Source organism: Tiliqua scincoides, chromosome 1, assembly GCF_035046505.1.
Source record: "Tiliqua scincoides isolate rTilSci1 chromosome 1, rTilSci1.hap2, whole genome shotgun sequence".
NCBI lineage: Eukaryota > Metazoa > Chordata > Lepidosauria > Squamata > Scincidae > Tiliqua > Tiliqua scincoides.
Genome location: NC_089821.1, coordinates 44,230,601 through 44,250,659, shown reverse-complemented (window position 1 = coordinate 44,250,659; position 20,059 = coordinate 44,230,601). Strand labels below are relative to the sequence as shown.

The 20,059-nt window shown below is 43.7% G+C and overlaps 1 protein-coding gene across 2 annotated transcripts in view; it reads right to left on the bottom strand.

Annotated features, from left to right (window-relative positions):
- SPON1 (spondin 1) overlaps nucleotides 1-18,875 on the bottom strand; it is a 333,204-nt gene extending 314,329 nt beyond the window's left edge. For both annotated transcript variants that reach the window (XM_066633015.1, XM_066633016.1), the window contains exons 1-2: nucleotides 18,543-18,875; nucleotides 741-847 (exon numbers count right to left, since the gene is read on the bottom strand). In XM_066633015.1, the coding sequence (XP_066489112.1) occupies nucleotides 741-847; nucleotides 18,543-18,780 (345 nt within the window). In that variant the 5' untranslated portion in view covers nucleotides 18,781-18,875. The remainder of the gene's footprint in view (nucleotides 1-740; nucleotides 848-18,542) is intronic.
- Nucleotides 18,876-20,059: the final 1,184 nt, after the last annotated feature.

The following is a 20,059-nucleotide window of genomic DNA, read 5'->3' as shown; positions in this document are numbered from 1 at the left end:
CAACCACAGGGGATTGCTTCCTCTCTCAGAGCGCATGGCAGACCTGCTCAGAAGTCTCCCTTTGCTGCCTTCCCTGGCACCTGTATGTTCAGGTACAGGCATGTGCTCCAGCCCTTACCACCAGGCAGAAGGGATTTTACAACACACACAGCCTCTGTGAACAGATTTTGTCTATTTTTTTAATCTTTTGATTTTAGAAGAGAACTCCTCAGAAACTACCAGCATCTAATAGGGTTGTTCACTAGCAACTAATTAGCAGCTGACAGCATTATTTCAAAAACTGCTTATGTAAATTAGACAATCGAACTATTTCAAAAACATGCAAATTAAGACAGCGTAAATCTAGAGCAACCAGTATTGCCAATTCTGATCATTTGTATCTCATTTGACAAAGTGGCTGCAATCTAATGCACACTTAATGTGAAAAAGTTTCACTGGCTTTGGTGGGGCTTCTATTTGAATAAATATGCAGAAAATTGGGCTATAAAGTAGAAGGGAATGTGGTGAAGCTCCAAGAAGCTCCACAGCCAAATTTCAACACATGTGGAAACTTGTTCCCCTTTAACACCAATGTTCTGAAGAGTCAGAGCCACAGAGCTGCCTTATCCCATGCCTACAACTACAAAAATATCAATACCGATACACAGCAATTGTGCTGTTCTGTACAGTTTATATGTCCTGCTAAAAAATCACTGTCCAATGAAAAATATTAGAATTCAGTTCTAGAATCAGCTCCTCACCTGAAAAGTTCCTGCATGGTCTTCTTCTTTGTCTCCCTCTTTGCCCTCTTTCAAAGCAATCAGTGTGAATCCACGAAAATAGGCTGGTGTGGCAGCAGAAAGCGTTACTGGGGAACAAAAGGCAGAAAAATAAGACTCCTCAAATGAACTTTCTACGTACCCTTTAATTCAATACTGTACTCTGGTTAAAGTATGGTTATTTTTTTACTAATAAAAGGAAATCTACAAAATCTGTGCTCCCATGCAGTTAGGAAATTAGCCAAAACACCCTCAAAGAAGATGAAAAATTTCTGGATGCTCAATTCCCAAGGTTCGCAGAGGTTTGAACCTTTTTTTTCAAAAAGTAGCCAAAGAGCTGTGCTCTGCTTGTAGGCCAGTCTAAGGTTGAAAACAGGATGTGGATTCCTAAAGGGGCTTCACTTCCTACTAGGAGATGGAAGTAAGAGTCCTTTCAGTTTCATTTTCAACATTTTTACATCAAGAACTGTACCTTATCAGGGACCTTGGGGTGATAAGAGGCAGGGATGCAGACAGATTGGAGATAGAGATGGGGGAAAATGGGAAGATTTGAAAAGGAGAAAAATTTAGAGAGAAACAGTAATGCTACTTGTTCAGTTCTGACGACTCCAGCCTGGTCTTGTAGCTTAACACTGTGGCCCAGAGTATGCTTACTCTGAAATAAGTTCCACTCAGTCCAGTGAGACTTATATACAGGAAAATGTGCCCACAGTGACATTTTGCTGTGGGACCCCTCTTGTATATTTAGCAGAGTTCAACAAATGGTAGACATGTTGGGTATATAGGTATGCACACACCAGAAGACTTCAATCTTTATTTGCTTTAAAAAAAAAAAAAAAAGATTCAGCAGTTTAAAACACTAATCACAGACAAAGATGCAACACTCCAGCAACAGCAAATACAGGAACAGCTCAATCTCATAGCCCAAAAGCCCACAGAATATGTGCACCTGAACATTCATTTAAAGGCACATTTTAAGTGGATTTGCATATAAATAAGACGGCTTTGGGATTCACTCACACAACCCTTCCATGACACATTTTCGACTTTGACTGTCATTTCTTTTCTCAGCCCTGCTTGAATTTGTGCATTGTAGGTGGTTGTGTGAGTGGGCTTGGCATACATCCATACCACTAGAACACTCACAGTGGATTTGTGTTTGTATTTGCATTTTCTAACCACTTATGTGATCATGCAATATTTCCACTGTATAAAAATCCATAAAATCAATTTGGGTGTCAGAAATTGTAGTGCATCTATTCCAGAACACTCTACCTGACAATGGCCATTGCCAGGTTCTTTAATGGGGGGGGGGGGGCTCAGAGCTGTAAAAGATAAGGAGCCATCCATCATCCGTGGTTGTTCCCTATCTTCTAGCACAGTGGTTCCCAAACTGTGGGTTGCAACCCAATTTCAGGTGGGCCCCAAAACTGGCAAGTTTACTCAAGAGTAGGCGGCCATGCTTTAGTCCATTTTGAAATGCAATTCCACCAGAATGGTCCCAATTTGATGAACTCAGGACAGAAGGAAGTCCCCACTCCCAGGCTGACAAGAAAATTATTGAGCCCTATGGGAAGCAAAACTGAACCACACATGCTCATGAATGTGCCTTGGCTCTTATTGAAGGCCAGGCAAAGTGAAATGCAAGGCCACCAAATGGTCTTGTTTCAATGCGTGTGGAGCTCAACAATAAAAATGATAAAAACAGAGGTAAAGAGGTAAAAATAAAAAGAGGTAAAAGAGGTAAAGTAGCTGGTAAAATCATGACTAAACCATTTTTAGTCATGTAAAATAATGTAAGTTTTTAGTCATGTAAAGTTAGGTGGGTCCTGATAGTGTTTTAGTTTTAAAAATGTGGGTCCCAGTGCTAAAAAGTTTGGGAACCTCTGTTGTAGCAACAAGAATGAAAGGACTCATGATGGCCATCTAGTCAGAACTCAGAATGACCATTCTCAAGGAAACAAGTTCTTATAAACCACTGGTTCCCAACCTGTGGTTGGAGGACAACAGGTGGTCCACGAGACCCTGAGAAGTGGTCTGTGAGGTCTCAGGGGAAAAAATTGCTGATAATCACATCCAGCATCTCTCTGAGCGAGCAGTCCCCCATGGACCACCAGAGAGAGTGGAGAACGGACCAGCAGCAGCTGGAAGCAAAAGCAGCAAATCACAAATCTTCTCTATAAATAATAAATGTCTAATAAATCTTTTCTAATTACAGGCAGCCCACATTTCTGTGGCTCAGTACCTGCAGATTTCTTCATCTGTAGGTTCCCAAACCTGTGTTGTGCGCCAAAGTGGAGTCTCCCAAGGTGAGGGGAGCTGTGCTCCTTTCAATTCCGGTGGCTTTTCTGAAGCCCGCAGAAGTCATGCACATCAACCAGTGGCCTCTGCGGGCTTCGGAAAAGCCTCCAGACTGACTGGAGCTCAGCTCCGGTCGGGTTTGGGGGGGGGGGAACCGCAGGTTATAACAACCTTATAAGGTTATTATCTGTAGGGGTTCCGGAAATGGAACCCCTATGGATAATGAGGACTGCCTGCATTGCAAATTTAAATGTATTTTTTGTGTGCGGGGGTAGGAGGATGCATGTGGTCCCCGACAATTCCTAATTTTGGCGTCAGTGGTCCGCAGTCTCTTAAAGGCTGGAAACCACTATTATAAACAGACGGAGAATTAGGAGGCATCGGAATGAATACAGAGATTAGATTGTATAAACCAGGGCCTAAATATGGATTATAGGTTCTTCATTTGTTTTAAAGTTTTACAGCACAATCCTGTGCATGTTTACTGAGAATTAAGACGTACTAAGTTCAAAGAGACTTTCTTCCTACTGTGTTTAAATTTGCAGCCTTGGTGACTAATTCATCATTATATGCTCCTTGTTCTCCCATGTCATTTTCAGAATAGGTGACTGTCCTTTTCGGAATAAGGCTTAGCGAATGAAAACATTCTGTTAACTGCTTTGTATCGCTGGCTGCGAGCAGTTCTGGCAGCTGAAGGAGCAGGTTACCACCTCCAAACGCTTGCGCGGTAGTCTCTAAAAAAGTTAGTCTCTAAAAAGTTCCTATTTGATGCTGACTTTAAATAAACGTAGCTGAAGACAAACACGAAATAGCCCAGCAAATGAAAATAAAATGTGACTCATGGTGGAAAAACTGACATCCACGTCAACTATGAAGAAGCGCCTGGCATGTCATTGTTTATGCGCAGAACTGGGTGACCACCACTTTACTCGCAGAACTGTGTGATAGCTGGAAAACTTGGGTGAGTGTTAGAAATGCTGATGTTAGAAAGGTAATGTTGGTCCGAGGAGCTCATTTTTAGAGTAAGTGGCAAGTAGTGATTATCCACCTCTAAAGAGCAGGTGTAAGCAATGAGCATCTGAGATACCTATATGTTGAGTGTTAGAATTCAGAGAAAATGAGTTGTCATTTGATGATACTGCAGTACGTAATGTTTTTGTAGGTTAAAGTATTCTGCTTCACATATTTTTTCTCGTTACATCTTGCAACAACCCTGTAAAGTAGGCCAGGTTTTTATCCCCATCTTTCAGCAAAGAATGATTTGCCAAAGGTCACTTATTCATGAGAGGTGAGGTTTGAACTGGTTCATAGCTCAGACTCTTTGGTCTGGTCTACCCTGGACTTTTCAGCGCAAATGAAGTGCTGCTCTTCTGTAAGTGGTTGAATGCAGAATTAAAATGTTGGTTCCATACAGCACATTAATACAGTTATGTTTCCCATTTCTATCCCACAATGCTCATCTCTGTGGGCAGATTCTATGGCTACAATCCTATACACACGTGCCTGGGAGTAAGCTCCAATAACCTCAATGGGACTTAGTTCTGACATACACTGGATTGTGGTGCAAAGTCTACTTACTGCAAAGTAACTCCTGTTCAGTACAATGGAATCTACTCCCTGCAAAGTAAATGTTTTACTCCCAACAAAGTGCTGTTTGTAGCCTTCTCTGCACTGTAGTTCATCTTTTTAATGACGGCACTGCACTTGCATTACAATCCTGCTAGTAATGAGTCGAAAGGAGATTTTGATGCACCTGGATGGTCTTGCTTGCTCTCACCTTGGAGGACAAACGGGATGGTGAAGCTGTTGACAACCCAGTGCTGCTACTCCAGAGGCTGGACTGTGCCGCTGTGCCCAAATGTTGAGCTGGAGTCAGTGAACTAGAGAGGAAGGTTGGTTTTATGTTCCCAGCAGGGTGAATACACTGCTGCTCTCTCTTCTTCTTTTCCCACTTTTCCCTTCTAGAAGGGTAAGGCAGAAGCTGGGGCTGGAGGGATGTCAAGCAGGGCAATCCCCATACAGATGTGGTACCCTGGGATGCCTGAATTAGGCTGCACAAAGGAAAACAGAAGCACTCCTTCAATAAGGAGGCAGCAGTCAAAGACTGCAACTGATCCAGCCTTGATCCTTGTGGAACTTGGTAGGCCAAGAGGTCAAGCACCGTGGAGGGGGGGAAACTTCTGCTTTCCTCTATTTTTGTCAAAGAGCCAAGGGTGATGGAGGGGGGCAGTGGCAGCTGTAAATATTGTTTAGGTAAGGGGCACATTGCTGTTGCCCCTCCATTCACAGGGAGTATCACAGCCCTGAGGTTCCACAGTGAGAGGCCCTCACCACTGAGAGTTCACTCCCTTCAGAACTGAGCAACTGTGGCAATACACTGGCAATACACTCTGGAGGAGACAGAATCCTAAGTGCTGCCACAGAGCTGGGGTGAAAAGAGAGTTGAGGCTGTCTCCTTCTCCACCCAACATTTTTTGGATTCTCTGTAAAAGCTGAATGAACAAATGCTGTCCATTCTGGACAAAACACAATGGAAGCTACCTTTGCCACACTACACGGCACTAGCTCTAACTTCCAAAAAGTGATCAGACCTAATTCACTCTAGAAATAGTTCTAGGTGTCACTGACTTCCCCAGAGTACTTAAGGGCTTGATTTAATTCCATCCCTCAGAAACCAATGAAAGCTCATCATGCTTGGCTTTTGGATGGATTCTGTTGAGCGGTAGTGAGGCTGCTCACTCAGCAAAACAGCAGGCGCCCTGCATAACTATCAAAGGGAGGTGGGGAATTTCTGCCCTTATCTTTTGGTTCTGAGAAGGTGCCATGGGTTCCCGATGTGGGCATAGGCTGCTAGTGTCAGCTGGAGCACCTATTCAGCAACAGTCATTTTGCCCACTGAAATACTTCACTGACTACATACTTTATACACAGATTATTTTAGGTACACTTTCTGTATACTCTCTCTCTCTCTCTCTCTCTCTCTCTCTCTCTCTCTCTCTCTCATTTGCCAGTAAGATGTTCTAAATGGCAGACTCCCCACAGACTTATGCTTCTGCAGACTTAACATTTTTCATCACTTTCCTAATCTTCCCTACCTGCAGTATTACTTTTCATATTTCAAAAGTCAGCTGTGACTCTCCAAGGTCTTTTTCCTAGTTACAGTCACTTCAGAAGCCATCGACGGATAGCTGTGAATTTCTATACACGTTGCACTATAAGTGCATGAATTCTTGGAATTGTTGGAATTGTTTAATTTAAAAAAATCATAAAAAAACAAACAAAGCACATGATAATTTGGTTTAAGATTAAACATGTATACTCAGAAGTAAGTCTCATTGTGTTCAGTAGGGCTTGCTCCCAGGTAAGTGTGCATGGGGTTGTAAGAGGCCTCTTGAAAAATAACCCTCTAAGCCAATGGTTCCCAAAAGGTACATTGTGACATCATAGAGTCCTGCAGCAAACTCACAGAGGCACCGCGGGATGTCCCAGCTGGCACCTCCTGCTAGCTCTTTCAGGTGGCATCCTCTTGGAATATGCTCATAAGTTTTGGATGCCACCATCTAGGATTGTGCAAGATTTTTTGTGATCCAAGATGGTGGCATCTGGCTGAGCTGGTAAGAAGAGGCTGTGGGGGCACTAGTAAGTTCAAGAACTACTGCTCTAGAGTCTAAACAAATATATTTTTTAATTTTAAAATTAGTCTTTTCCATATTTATTTCCCAATACAGCTTGGAGCAGGGTATTTGAAGGACCGCCTACTTCTGTACAATCCGGCTTGTCTCCTCAGGTCATTGGAGAAAGCACTTTTGCACTGCCTAGGGAGGTGCGAGGTGCAGTGGCAAGAAACGGCCTTTTCAGTTGTGGCACCCACTTTATGGAACTCCCTCCCTCTTGATTTAAGAACTGCTCCCTCTATGGCAGTGTTTGTCTTGACCAAAATCTAAGCTGGGGAAGAATTCTCAGAGCCCAATCCTATGCCTAAGTACCATTTTAGCCAATGGAATTTACACCCAAGTTAGTGTAGATAGGATTGCAGCCTCAGTTTCCCTCCTCCATTTCCAATAGTTTTCATACAGCAAAATCCTGTGCATGTCTACTCAAAAGTAAGCCCCACTGAATTCTTTAGGTCTTACTCCCAGGTAAATGTGCACAGCTGTAGCCCCCCAAAGCTCCCTGGAGCACCTTTTTTAAGTCTCCAAGTAACTGTGCAGGCAATGGCCCAGTGAAGCTAGAGAAGAATACAGCAGCTTGTCTCACACACACACACACACCCCGGTCAACCTGATGCAGAGCTAAGTAAGCTTCAGCTTAGGGCCTCAAACTGTGAAGAGCCTCTAAATATGAGGGTTTCTAGTTTTACATAATCTGCTAAAAAGTACTTCATAATGCAAATAGGCTTAGTGCAAGTTCTTTATGTTTAATGAGTTTTTCCTTGTACCTTTGCCTATTAATATATGCAAATATCAAGCTTTCATATTTCTATTTTTTGTCCCTTCTACTAGAAAAATCAACTATTTTTTTGTAAACTGAACGCTTTCCACATTCGCTGCCTCCAATGCATCCTCGGCATCACCTGGCAGGACAAAGTTCCCAACAACACAGTCCTGGAACAAGCTGGAATCCCTAGCATGTATGCACTGCTGAAACAGAGATGCCTGCATTGGCTCGGTCATGTTGTGAGAATGGATGATGGCCGGATCCCAAAGGATCTCCTCTATGGAGAACTCGTGCAAGGAAAGCGCCCTACAGGTAGACCACAGCTGCGATACAAGGACATATGCAATAGGGATCTGAAGGCCTTAGGAGTGGACCTCAACAGGTGGGAAACCCTGGCCTCTGAGTGGCCCGCTTGGAGGCAGGCTGTGCAGCATGGCCTTTCCCAGTTTGAAGAGACACTTGGCCAACAGGCTGAGGCAAAGAGGCAAAGAAGGAAGGCCCATAGCCAGGGAGACAGACCAGGGACAGACTGCACTTGCTCCCGGTGTGGAAGGAATTGTCACTCCCAAATCGGCCTTTTTAGCCACACTAGACGCTGTGCCAGAACCACCATTCAGAGCGCGATACCATAGTCTTTCGAGACTGAAGGTTGCCAACATATCGCACATCGGTGTTATGGTACGAGGCCTTTTAGACTTGACATAAAGCCCCAGAATTACTTAATCCATTTCTTAGATAGCAAACCTTCCTCTCATCTTTTTTTCAAACGTTAGAAATTATATTTGTTTTTAATATTTATATTATATTATTTTTTATAATTATATTTTAATAATTAGAATCCTGTCTAAAACGTGTGAAGAAAGGCAATATTGCTGGATTTAGAGGTAGGCACGTGTGCACCTTGCGCAACTTGTATTCCTTGCATACCTCCCTAATGGGGGGGGGGGGAAAGTATGGAATAGAAATATCTTAAATAAATAAATAAAAATGTATGTTAGAAGAGCAAAGGTGGAGAGATGCAAAGCTCACTCTACAGTAGACACAATCCAGACTTCTCCTTGTTCTATAATCTAGGTGTTGCAACCAAATTAAAAACAAAAAACTCTCTACTACTAACCAGCCATAATGAGGTAACTTTTTTCTTCTCCTTTGAACTTGACAAAAACAGAGCTTGGAAGAGGGAAGGAGAGGTGAACCTGCACTTTCAGCTCCCCTACATCTAGGTTCCATTTTAGGAGGGAGTCTCCTGTGTTCAGGACAATCAAAGCCCTTCCCAGTGTGACTAGATACAGTAGACGGCCTATACCTTTAACCATTGAATAGAAGAAGGAATTTTGGCAGGTGCAGCTTTTTGAACCTTTCCATGTTGAGCTGCACCTGCCAAAGTTCCCTCTTCTACACAATGGTTAAAGGTACAGGCACTCCGTTCTCTATTGTATCTGGTAACCCTAGTCCTTCTGCTTGCCCTTTTGAGCACTATAACATGTTCTGATTCACCACATCAACTCTCAGTTTCTGTCTGAATTAAATTAGGACAATCATTTTGTGCTAGATAAGAAGGCAAGTATTGAGCAACACATTTCACAACTTTTACTGTATATTTTTAAGCATTCCTCCCTTAGAAGTTGGTCCCAAGCCACAATCCATTCAACTCAGCAGCCAATTTATACTTTCTTTTCTATGTAGAAATAACCTCCTTGAAGATAAAACATGTAACGTATATCTTTGTGGTTAGCTTTGAAGACAGCACAAGTGTTGGTTCAATTGACTGGGTTTTATCCAAAGTAAAAGTAATCATGATGATGCCCCATTGAAATTAATTGGCTTAGGTTAGTCACCGCTATTTTGGCTCATTGATTTCAGAGGTGATCAGTCATGACAAACTTTCTTTGGATACAACCCCATGTGGAAACAACAGAACACAATGAAATCCAATCACATAATTGGCAATAGTTTTCACCAGTGATAATGTACAAAAGTTAGCACATCCTTTTTCAGGCATTGGGAGTAGCTTAATATTGAAAGTCAGACAGTTCCAGTGTATAGTGTTGTCTTGAAATTCAAATCCCAATCAAGCAGAAATTGCCCTGATGATAATGTCAGTCAAAATTTTCCAACGTGGGTATGATTAACAGTCACAATCTGCTCTCCGTACTGGCACAAATAACTTAGAAAAGTTTGCCCCAATTTCTAAGGCAGGGGTGGCCAACCTTTCAATATTAGGGCTCCTGGACCTCTAGCAAATGTGTAGTGGAGGGAATTTCAGCAGGTGCAGCATGTCATCTGTGAGAAAGGTTGGCCACCCCTGTACTAAAGGATGTCTTTATCTTTTCGGATGCCAAGCAGATGGATACTTGCTTGCTTTCCCGAAAGCTAGACAAGTCTATAAATCAAGAGACTACTCAGTGGACAAAGGCATTAGTCAGGTGAGGAGAGTTACTTAAGTAGTTAGCTCTAAACTGACTTGCCAGCCAGCGTCATTTGATCTTGATCAGAGTTGCATGCAATTTCATCTTGAAGTACCTCATCCCCAGAGCTATCAGAGCTCTTTCAAGTTGCCCACAACTGACCAGATTCATGACCATCACATGTCAAAGTGAGAAACATTTATGTATTTAAAAACTAATAGCTATAAAAAAAATAAAATGATATTAAATGAAAACAAGTTAGGGTCCACTCCTATCCAATTTTCCAGCACCAGTGCAGCCACAATGCAACCCCAAGGAAGGGAACAAATGTTCCCATAACTTAAGGATGCCTCTGTGACCGATTCCCACCACAGGATACAATGCATGCCCCATTGGCACAACTGCACTGGCACTGGAAAATTGGATAGGATTGGGCACTCAGGAAACAATCCTGAGTTGCCCTTGGGCCGGCGCAAGTCCCCTACGCCAGCACAGGAGGGTCGCAAACATGCCGTAAAGCACGTTTGCACCTCCTCATGAATCGACTGGGCTGGCGCAAGGACACATGCCAGCCCACAGAGGCTGCATCCAGCCTCCACACCAACTCTGCTATTCAGCCTTACATCAGCTGAGGTCGGCTGATGCAAGGGTCTGGGGTGGGCGGGGAGGAGGAGCGAGGGAGGCTTTCTGGGGCGGGGGGAGGATTGGTGGAGCGCAGTCCTGGGGGCGAGCAGGCGGGGAGCAGGCCTAGGACCCAGCTTTTATGCCAGATCCCAACACCCGTTCCCAAGCAGCGCAGAGTGACTTCAAGCTGCTCCACTCTCCTCAGACTTGTGCCACCTCCTGAGGTGGCGCAAGTTTGAGGAGACCCATAGGGCCTGCAGTGGCTTACCCGAGGGTAAGGGGAAGAGTCTCCCCTTACCTCCAGCTGAGGCACTTTGGCGCTCTATCACGCGCTGGATACAGTGCAAGCCTCTCGGCCTGCCTGTTCCAGCACAAGACAGGATTGCGCTGTTACAGTCTCAAAATGCTAAAGAGCTTCTCAATCAGAAAGGGTGTGTACTGCCAGCGACTCATTAAGTCACAATCCATTTCCACCCCTTCTTGTTTAGTGGAATGCACATTTTTTCCTCTCTCTGACAAATGCAACAAGATCATAGCTAGATAGATAAATGCTTTATTCCTTTAGGCAACAAAGCCACAGTAGAACTTGCTAATACTGGGAAAGGCAAAGTGTCATGAAGTGCATTGCAGAAGGGAACGAATCTCTCTCCCTAGATGCTTATACCATCTACTGAACTATGAGCTCCAGTTTTCATATTACTTTCTCAGAAGAGGTCAGTACAAAACTAAAATGCAACACCAATTAACAAAATTAGTTAAAAGTGGGTGGTGGGTGGTAAGATTAAAAAAAAATTCAGTTTAGAAAAATATAGTGTTTCCTGTGGACAAAATTACTTGGAAATCCTATGCAAACGGATTGTACAGTGGTTAACTAAGCTGCTGGCAGGAAACATTTTTCTTTAAGGACCTAAAGAACTTTACAAAGGAAGAGAGTGGATGTTCGTCTGCTGGAAGGATCAGTTAAAATGTATTTCTCTAGTCTAATTTTTAATCAATAACTCAAAATTGCCCAATTCTATTCATTTCTAAGATGTGTATCTTCTTTAATATTTTCTTTCATGAATGATTCAGGCCATCAGTTAATGCTCATGATTTATATGACATATCTCTTAATTTTATCATCTTGCTTAAGGTGTAAACTGCCAGCATCATTCGATTACATGAGCCTCCTAGTTATTATTAGCCCTTCCCTCTAAAGTCCTCCTGGTTATAGAGAAAAATTTGAATACATGAATACTAAAAGCACAAAACCAAACTGCCACAGCATTTTATATTGAAAGGCTTCTGCATTTTAAAACACCAGTACATTCTTTTAAAAATTATGATTCATGATTATGATCTGGTTTGGAATTAGCTATTATTCTTTCCATCCGTGTATTCTTGTATCATATCACACTAGTTTGTAACCACCCTGAAACTGCAGTCCAACTAATACCAAGCACTCAAGCTTGCAAAGATTTGCCAATTATTATTTCTAAGAGCATTATTCTCCCGCATAATAACTTTTGAAAAACTATTACCATTAAGAACAGTTGTTCTCCCTCTGCTAAACATAAGAAGAGCACCACTTTAAAAGCACCTCTTTGCCCAGTTAGCAAAGTCCATTGGTGTTCTCTTTCTCCTATGGAAATCCCATCTTATGGTTGCCATCTTGTGACTGTTGGTTGCATGTATTCTGCTACATCAATGGTTCCCATATGCTATGAGCCATGGCTCCCTGGGAAGCCACAGAAACCAGCCAGGGGAGCCACGGAATCCTCACCTAAAGTACTCTGCCCTATATACCCTATACAGTGTATATGACTGAGGCCCTAATGGGGAGCCACAGCCAGTGGCCCCATAGCTCATGGCAGCTGCCATTCAAAAAAGTTTGTGAACCACTGTGCTACATGAAAAGATGGAACTGACCAGCTTTTTCCAACATGGACTATTGATACTATAGAAGTGTCACCACCAGTGATTCCTGGGGAGGCCCTGTACAAACAAACAATCATGGCAAGGGGGTGAAGTCAGCATCCTCTCCATTACTGTTTCTTTGTCACCAAGGGAATAGAGGAAAGAAAGTGCAGCCCAATTTACAGTCCACCAGGCAAAATGAAGCTTGCCAGGCGTGTAAGGTGGTCTGTCAAGTGTTTGACAGCCTTCACGTTTCTGTAGTTTAAGGCATGAGGTTTATCAAGACCAACACTCAATAGAACTGAGAGGCTTTTTGGTGTGGTGGCTCAAAAGTTGAGCAGATCTGAATTAACATGGATGCTACACTCCAGATCACGTGTACTTTTCCTTTATAATGTTCTTCAGCTTTTCCTTAAGAAATGTTCAGAGACCTTAGCATTCTCCCTAGCATAGTCCTAGCATAGTCCTAGCATTCTCCCACCTAGGAAGCCTGCAAAGCTTCAAGAAAGGTAAGCAAGACTAATGCCAGGAGCTTGTGTTTGAAGACTGAAGTATTAAAGACTGAAGTATTTAAAGACTTCACATAAGTGAAATAATGTCTTTTATTAGGACCAGTGTATGTTCAAAAATGTTGTGTTCAGACTTGTGAGTTGCACATAACTCTTACTCAGGCTGGATATTAGACAAGGTATTTCTGACCTTGGACAAAGCCCAGTTTATCTTTGCAAGGCATTTTTTCATTCTGAAGGTGGGAAGAAGTATTTTCAGATAAGATGATGAAGTCAAGGCTTGTTCATGCGCTGGGGCTCCAAAGGCCTTTGAGGATTAGGAAATAATGAGAACAGTTCCCTTTTAAAGTCTAAAAACCAGTCATATTTGTCTATAACACTATTCAGAGCTCACAGGGCTCTTAGATTGAAGAAAGAAATGTTGAAGAAGCTCTTGCATTAGCAAAGCTGGAGATGAATTTTAGAAAGAATGCTAAATATAAAGGCAATATAAGCCAAATCTGGTGGTGCTACCCAGTGTTTGAGTGGCTAGACATTGTATCTTTTCCACACACAGTCCTACAGCCATGTGGTAGCGGCTGCCTGCAGTGTAGTCCCATGGAACTGGGGTCACATATAAATGACGTAACCACATGGGTAGGTTACATCTTTGCAAACATCTTTCCCACTTGGCACTTTCCTTTTTAGTATGCAAAGGAAATTGCACATTGCAAAGGAAACAGCCTTGCGGTTAAGCTCACATATGTGGCTAACAGCCCAATACAATGGTTAACCCCCTCCCCCAGGGGCAGGTGCAGAGGTCTCCTTTGGTTAAGCCTCCGCAATCTGGAGGGGTCTACTTGGACCTGACCTAGCAAATTCATTGGTGCAGATCCATGTGAACAAAGGTTGCAGGTTCAAGTTCAGGAAGGAGACTAGGATTTGGTGGCTGCCAGTGCTGCCAAACCCACTGCCTTCCTGGAGCTGATCTGCCCATCCCCCGCCCCATCACCACCTTATTCTGCCATCCCCCTCCTTGTTCTGCCTCCCCTACCCCACCCCTCCCATCATCCTACCTACTTCAGTGGGTCTGGGTGGATCCTCTGGTTCATGCAGGAAGGCTGGCATTCCAGCAGCATGTGACCCCGCACACTGCTGGAATGCCTTTCACAACTGCCATAAGGCAGTGCTAGCAGAATAGGATTGGGCTGTAAGTCATTCACACTCATGTCATATCAAGCCATGGAGAAATGATTGCCACGTGACTAAAGATGCATATGAAAGAGGTCTCAGTCAAAGTTCAAAATATCTAAATGCTGAAAGATCAGGATGAAGCATAATACACTCTTTCCTCTTGTTCTAGAACTTGGCACCATCATGAATTGGCAGTACTATAAAACCGGACAAAGTGCAGAAATTGTGTTGGGGGGGGGGAGTTTAAAATCAAGAAATTGTTTTTAAAAGCAAGTTAAATTTCTTGTGATTTCTTGTGAGCCGAACAATCCTCTGCCACACTTTAGTGCTTTTATCTACAATCATAATAACAAAAATATATTTCTAAATAGCTGCTAAGAGCCTTGAAGTTCTGTCACTTGAAGTGTTAAGAAAACACCTACACTCTTGAGGTTGACAAAGAAAACTCAAAGAGCTGACAACCACTTCCTCCACCTTCCTCTGAAACAGAACTGAAAGAGTGCCCAACTTTGTTTCAGGAAGTAAAAATGCAATTGAGAGTTAAATACAGCTTGTAGATTCATTGACTGCTTTAGACTCACACAGGGGTGGCATCATCAGGGTACTGGCCAAGAGCCCACATCCACCAGAGGGCTCACTTGGCCAGGCCAACTTATGAACCCTCAGTACTGGTAGCAGCGGTAATGCCTATCACAAAATGTCATCATTTACCAGCAATCCAAAGTAGTCCAGTGCACTATGTATTTTAGAATTTTAGTACCTCATTTCTGTGGCTTGGGTTGACTAGGTCCAAGATAACTCTTTTAGGATGATGCCCAGAAAGAGATAGGAAGTATAACCAAAATACTTATCTTAGTTCTAATCTACCCATTCCTCTGAAGAAGGTGGTAGAAGAATAGTACAGGTCATGCCTCATTCTCCACTGGCAGCCCAATCCTATGCATGTCTATTCAGAAATAAATCCCATTATAGTCAATGGAGCTTGCTCCCAAGTAAGTGTGGATAGGATTGTAACCTGAGGTTCCATTCCAGAACCCCCAGTGGATAAAAAAGTCAGTGGATACCAAATCAGTTGAAAAATGACTTTAAAGACCCACTTCCAGGTTTCTTGCTTCTCTATTGTCATCCCAGAATACATTCTATATAAGCACTATTCTGCATTCAGCCACTAGATGAATAATGGAATCAAATGGAATGAAATTATAATTATTTAACAGTGTGAAGGTAGGAAATTGTTTTTGGTGCTTTTTTCCCCCCTTGTTACAAGAAATTTAAAGTGGGCCTCGGTATCAGTGGTGAGTCAAATCAGTGGATACCAAGGTTCCACCTGTATTGTACCACTTTAAAGGGCAAGTGTTATTACTACAGATATAGCGTCATGGCATACGCTACAAGTATATCAAATTTATACCACGTTACCTATCATGACCTCCTCCTAGAATCCTGGGAAATGATATTTTGTAAAAGAGTTAAGAATTCTTTGTTCAGTATCCCCAGCACCCTCACAGAACTTGATCACTCTGGAGAAGAAAGGACAGTTCAACAAATTGAAGTCTGTAGTGCAGATGTGTTTGAGAAATTTGGAGAATATATTTCCTGGAGTTCGTTTTACAGGACAGGAAAAAATCTTCAAAAAATTAATTCTGCTCAGATGGAACCAGGGTCATAACATCACACTGATGGCTGATTTATTGTGCATGATTAGTTTTTCAACCACATGGCAGTTTTTCTAAATACCAAGTGGCAGAAACTGGGTGGAACCACCAGACATAAACCAAACAGCACATATTCGTACTACTTTCTGAACAACTGCTTGCAAGGAGATAAGTACATGGTGAAGCCTTTCAACAAGTACAGTTGCCATACAAATCCTGCAGCATGGGAACTGACAAAATAATCACTTGGCACATGCAAAAGTGACTGTGTGGCTAATATGCTAAAGGGTAGCTAAAGAATGAACCCACATATAGATGCCTCTCTTTGCACAAAGAAGTGTGAATCCACCTTCCCTAGTTCACAGTGATCACACCCCACTAATCTAAAAACAAATGTTTGCCAGGCCAGCTGAACAAGATCCCCAAGAAAGTGCAGTTGTGGAGGGGGATCTTCCTCATGCCTGTGCTGTTTGAAGAACAGTTTCAAGCTCCAGAGTGGTGGTCCCTTCTATTGAAAACCCACACAGAGGCAAAAACACACCAGGAACTGTGCCTCCAGGATTTGGCATCAGGATTTTTCCATTCATGCTCTCAGTCTCTGTTAACATCATTTGCTGAATTTTTTGACTATAACTCAATTGTCTTTCTCATACATCTCTTGCAGAATGTGTCTTGTTTCCTGATAATCTGTAGGCAGCAAAGCCTCAGAATGCCTTTAATTAATCAGCTTTTCTTCTGACATAGATTTTGTGCAGATAAGACAACTATTTTCTAATAGGATCACATTTTTTAAAAATGAGCCTAGGGGAAAAAAAATGCTTCCAGACTTGGTGTGATGTCATTCCCTGTTGCATGAGAGAGACTTGTAAAACTCTTGTGACAGTTAATAAAAATAAAACAAAGTGATAACATTAAACTGCTGTAGGAAACATAAAGTTACACTTACAACATTTTCTCATGCTCCTCCCATCTGGTGAAGTTTTAGGAGGTTCTGGAAGGATTTAACTTTGAAAGTCACAATATGTGCTCCATTTCTGATGTCATATTCTCTAACTAGCCAGGGATCCAAATCGGAAAACTTTTACCACTAGGAAATATGTGACAAAGATTATTTGATTAAGTTTTGCAGGCAAAAATGCCATATTTTCTTCAAGTTTGCATTGGAAGTTTATTTGAATGTCTGTTTTCTCTTCCAATTCCAAGAAGGGGGGAGATACCCACTTGGCAACTAAAGCAATGCCCAGGACTTTTCACTGGAAGTAATTTTCAAACATTTACAAGAATGTTGACAGGCCCATAACTGGTCATGTGTTCATTTAGAATTAGAGGGTTTTTTTCACACACTGTACCAACTTTCTTTTGTTTATTTTATTCAATCCATTTCCCTTTCAGCTATGAAACAGCCAAATGCTGTTTACCACATAGAAGTGGCAAATCACCATTGTAGAGTCTGTTTCCTAGGAATGAATAGTTTCTTAGGAATAATAATAATAATAATAATAATAATAATAATAATAATAATACAGGTATTTATATACCGCCTTTCTTGGTCTTTGTTCAAGACTTTATTCAAGGCGGTTTACATAGGCAGGCGATTTAAATCCCCGTAGGGATTTTTACAATTGAAAGAAGGTTCTATCTTTCAAGAACCACAACATTCAAGATGTTTCTTTCTTGATCGGAAATACAATAGGAGAGAGCAGCTCAGAATCCCATGTCAATCGGAATGTGGTTCCAAGGAGAGAAAGACTCCTTAATTTACATTGTTGGAGTGGTGTGGAGGGTAGCCTGGAAGGTGGTAAAAGCTCTTGCCATCTACTGCCCACTTCCTCGTGGCTTCCACCCACTTAGCAGGTTCATGTGAGTTCTGTTACTTTGTTACGGGGTGCATTTTCCCAAAGTATTTTACAAATAAATGTTTAAGAGTCCAAGACAGGGAAGCTGAACACACTTATTTCAAAACTCCTTCTGATGTTGTCCCTGGACAGGGGATTCCTAGCTGTTTCACCTGTTAAGGAAACAGGAGGAGAAGAGCATAGGAAATTCCAGCTTAACACTCTGGGATAGTTCACGCAAAAAACTCCTACCTTCAGGGGTTACCTTTTTCCTACCCCAATTGTATTTTTTGTTTTGTTCTTCCTGTTCTTGAACCATGGGGGGGGGGAGAGAAGGGGTTTCATTTGGAACAGCACTCACTGGAACATAGCCCCCCCCCCCCCAGAATGTGTTTGCAGTACCAGAGCTCACCCTAGCCTATAAGAAGTGGCAACAAAAAGAGTGCTCCTGAGCACAAACAGAGTACATTTTCATGACACCAACTTTCAAGCAGCAGGTTTGAACCCTGGCACCTCTCATGCTGGGGTTGGGGGGGAGGGGTAGAAAAGGAACAAGAGTGGAAAATGGGGAGAAGCTGATGGCTTCAGCAGCTTTCCATGCCCAAATGCTAACGATTCACATTCCGTTTCAGAGCAAGCCCATTCGCGGTTCCTTGAGTCTCCTTGGCCAAGTGAACTAATTTCCAATCGCAGCACTAAGTGGAGAGAAGGGGGGGGATAATTAAGGTGAGAAATAAAAACTAAATGATGCCGTATCATGGAACAAGGGAGCAAAATAGCAGCCAAAGGGATGGGGGGGAGAGAGAGAGAGAGAGAGGATCAACGCGAAGAAGTGACGCTCTCTTGTTTACCTAGACCAGCATCCCCGAGCAAGCCCCGCAAGTGCACGCAGGAGGAGCCCCTTTGGAGTTCCCCGGTACTGGCTCTGCCCAGCGCCAAGACTTACCCCTGTAACTGTTTCCGGGCTTGTAGAATTCCGGATCGCCTTCCACGCGGAGGCTGAATTCATTATATCCCTCTCGCCTCGTGCCCTGGGCTCGCAGGATCCGGCTGCAGTAGCCTTCGGATTTGGCCACCCTCTCTAAGGTCTCGTCCGCGAACGAAGCCAGTGTCACTAGGGGGAAAGTCCAGGCCAGCACCCGCAAGGCTTGCCAAGAGCCAGGAGGAGAAAAAAGTCCCATCATCTGGGTTGACCCCCCCCCCAAAAAAAAACCACACACACACAACTTTCTTTTTTTGGGGGGGCGCCAAAAAAAATGTATCTGTTGCTGCAAAATCACCACCTGGGCAGGTTGAAATCGATGCCTGGGGAAAGCCCCCCCTCCCCCCCACCCACTCTCCTTTCTGGTCTCCGGAGAAAGCGAAGCAAGGAAGGAACTACCCGGCGCAGCCTTTAATCAGTTGCAGCAGCGAAGCCTCTTCTCTTCCCCCCCTCCAAGTCTGGGGAGGGCTGTGAAAGGCAGGCAGGCAGGGAGAGAAGACCGGGGGGGGGGGAGCCGGCGATCTGAAGGCTCCTCTTAAGCGCTGCTGCGAAGGGAAGCTGGAGGAGGAGGAGGAAGAGGACTGATCTTGCCCAGATCCGAAGTGAAGTGCTGTTTTGTTTCAGATCTTGTGATTAGAGGCTCGGCGGTGTTGACTTAGCCAAGCTCAATTCACAGGGGCCGGCGCAATAGCAGAGCAGGGTGGGTTGCTTGGTGCTTGCATGGGGGGCGGGCGGGCGGGCGAGCGACGCTGTCGTCTCCAAGACATCTGTGGTTGCACTGGGCGGGGAGGGGTGGATGGGGGGGGGTTCCCACTGGATGGATCGAACGGGAGAGACTGCAAATTAATCACCCAAATTCCTGCCAAAGTCTATAGTAACTCGGTGGAGAAAAGGGCTGCCAAGAATGTCCTGGATGAACTCGCTCTGTCGAGCCATCAGACACAGCAAACATCCCCCCCCCCGGTGATTCCTTGGAGTAGATGACCTGAGATAGCTACCTCCAGCAGAAACCAGCCCCCCCACCTGCTTCCCCCCCTCCTCCTCCCAGAAGTTTCTGAAGACAAAACTTTGGCAGCATCAGGAGGATCGTGGAGGAAAAGGAAAGACCAAAGGAGATGCCAGAGAGTCCCAAGAGCTCAACTGCCTGGGACAGCCAGGCTGTCTGTAGGGGTTTACTCGGAAGTCAGCAGCCCTGAGTTGGACAGAACTCACTCGGGACGGAAAGGGTTACCGAAGGATGTCTGCAGCCTGACACGCGGATCAGCGTTAACGTGAGAACGCCCGCCTGTGGCAGGAAGGAAGTGGCCTAAACCGAGGAGGTTTAGTAGACCACCGACCAGCAGCAGACCACACCAACCCGCGTGGGGTTTGCTGTGCAGCTTGCCACAGGAGTCATCCTCTTTAAGCCATTTCTGCCCAACGTTGCATATACGCAACAGGGATCAAATGTGTACGCTTGTGGGTTCTGCTCCATGCCTTGT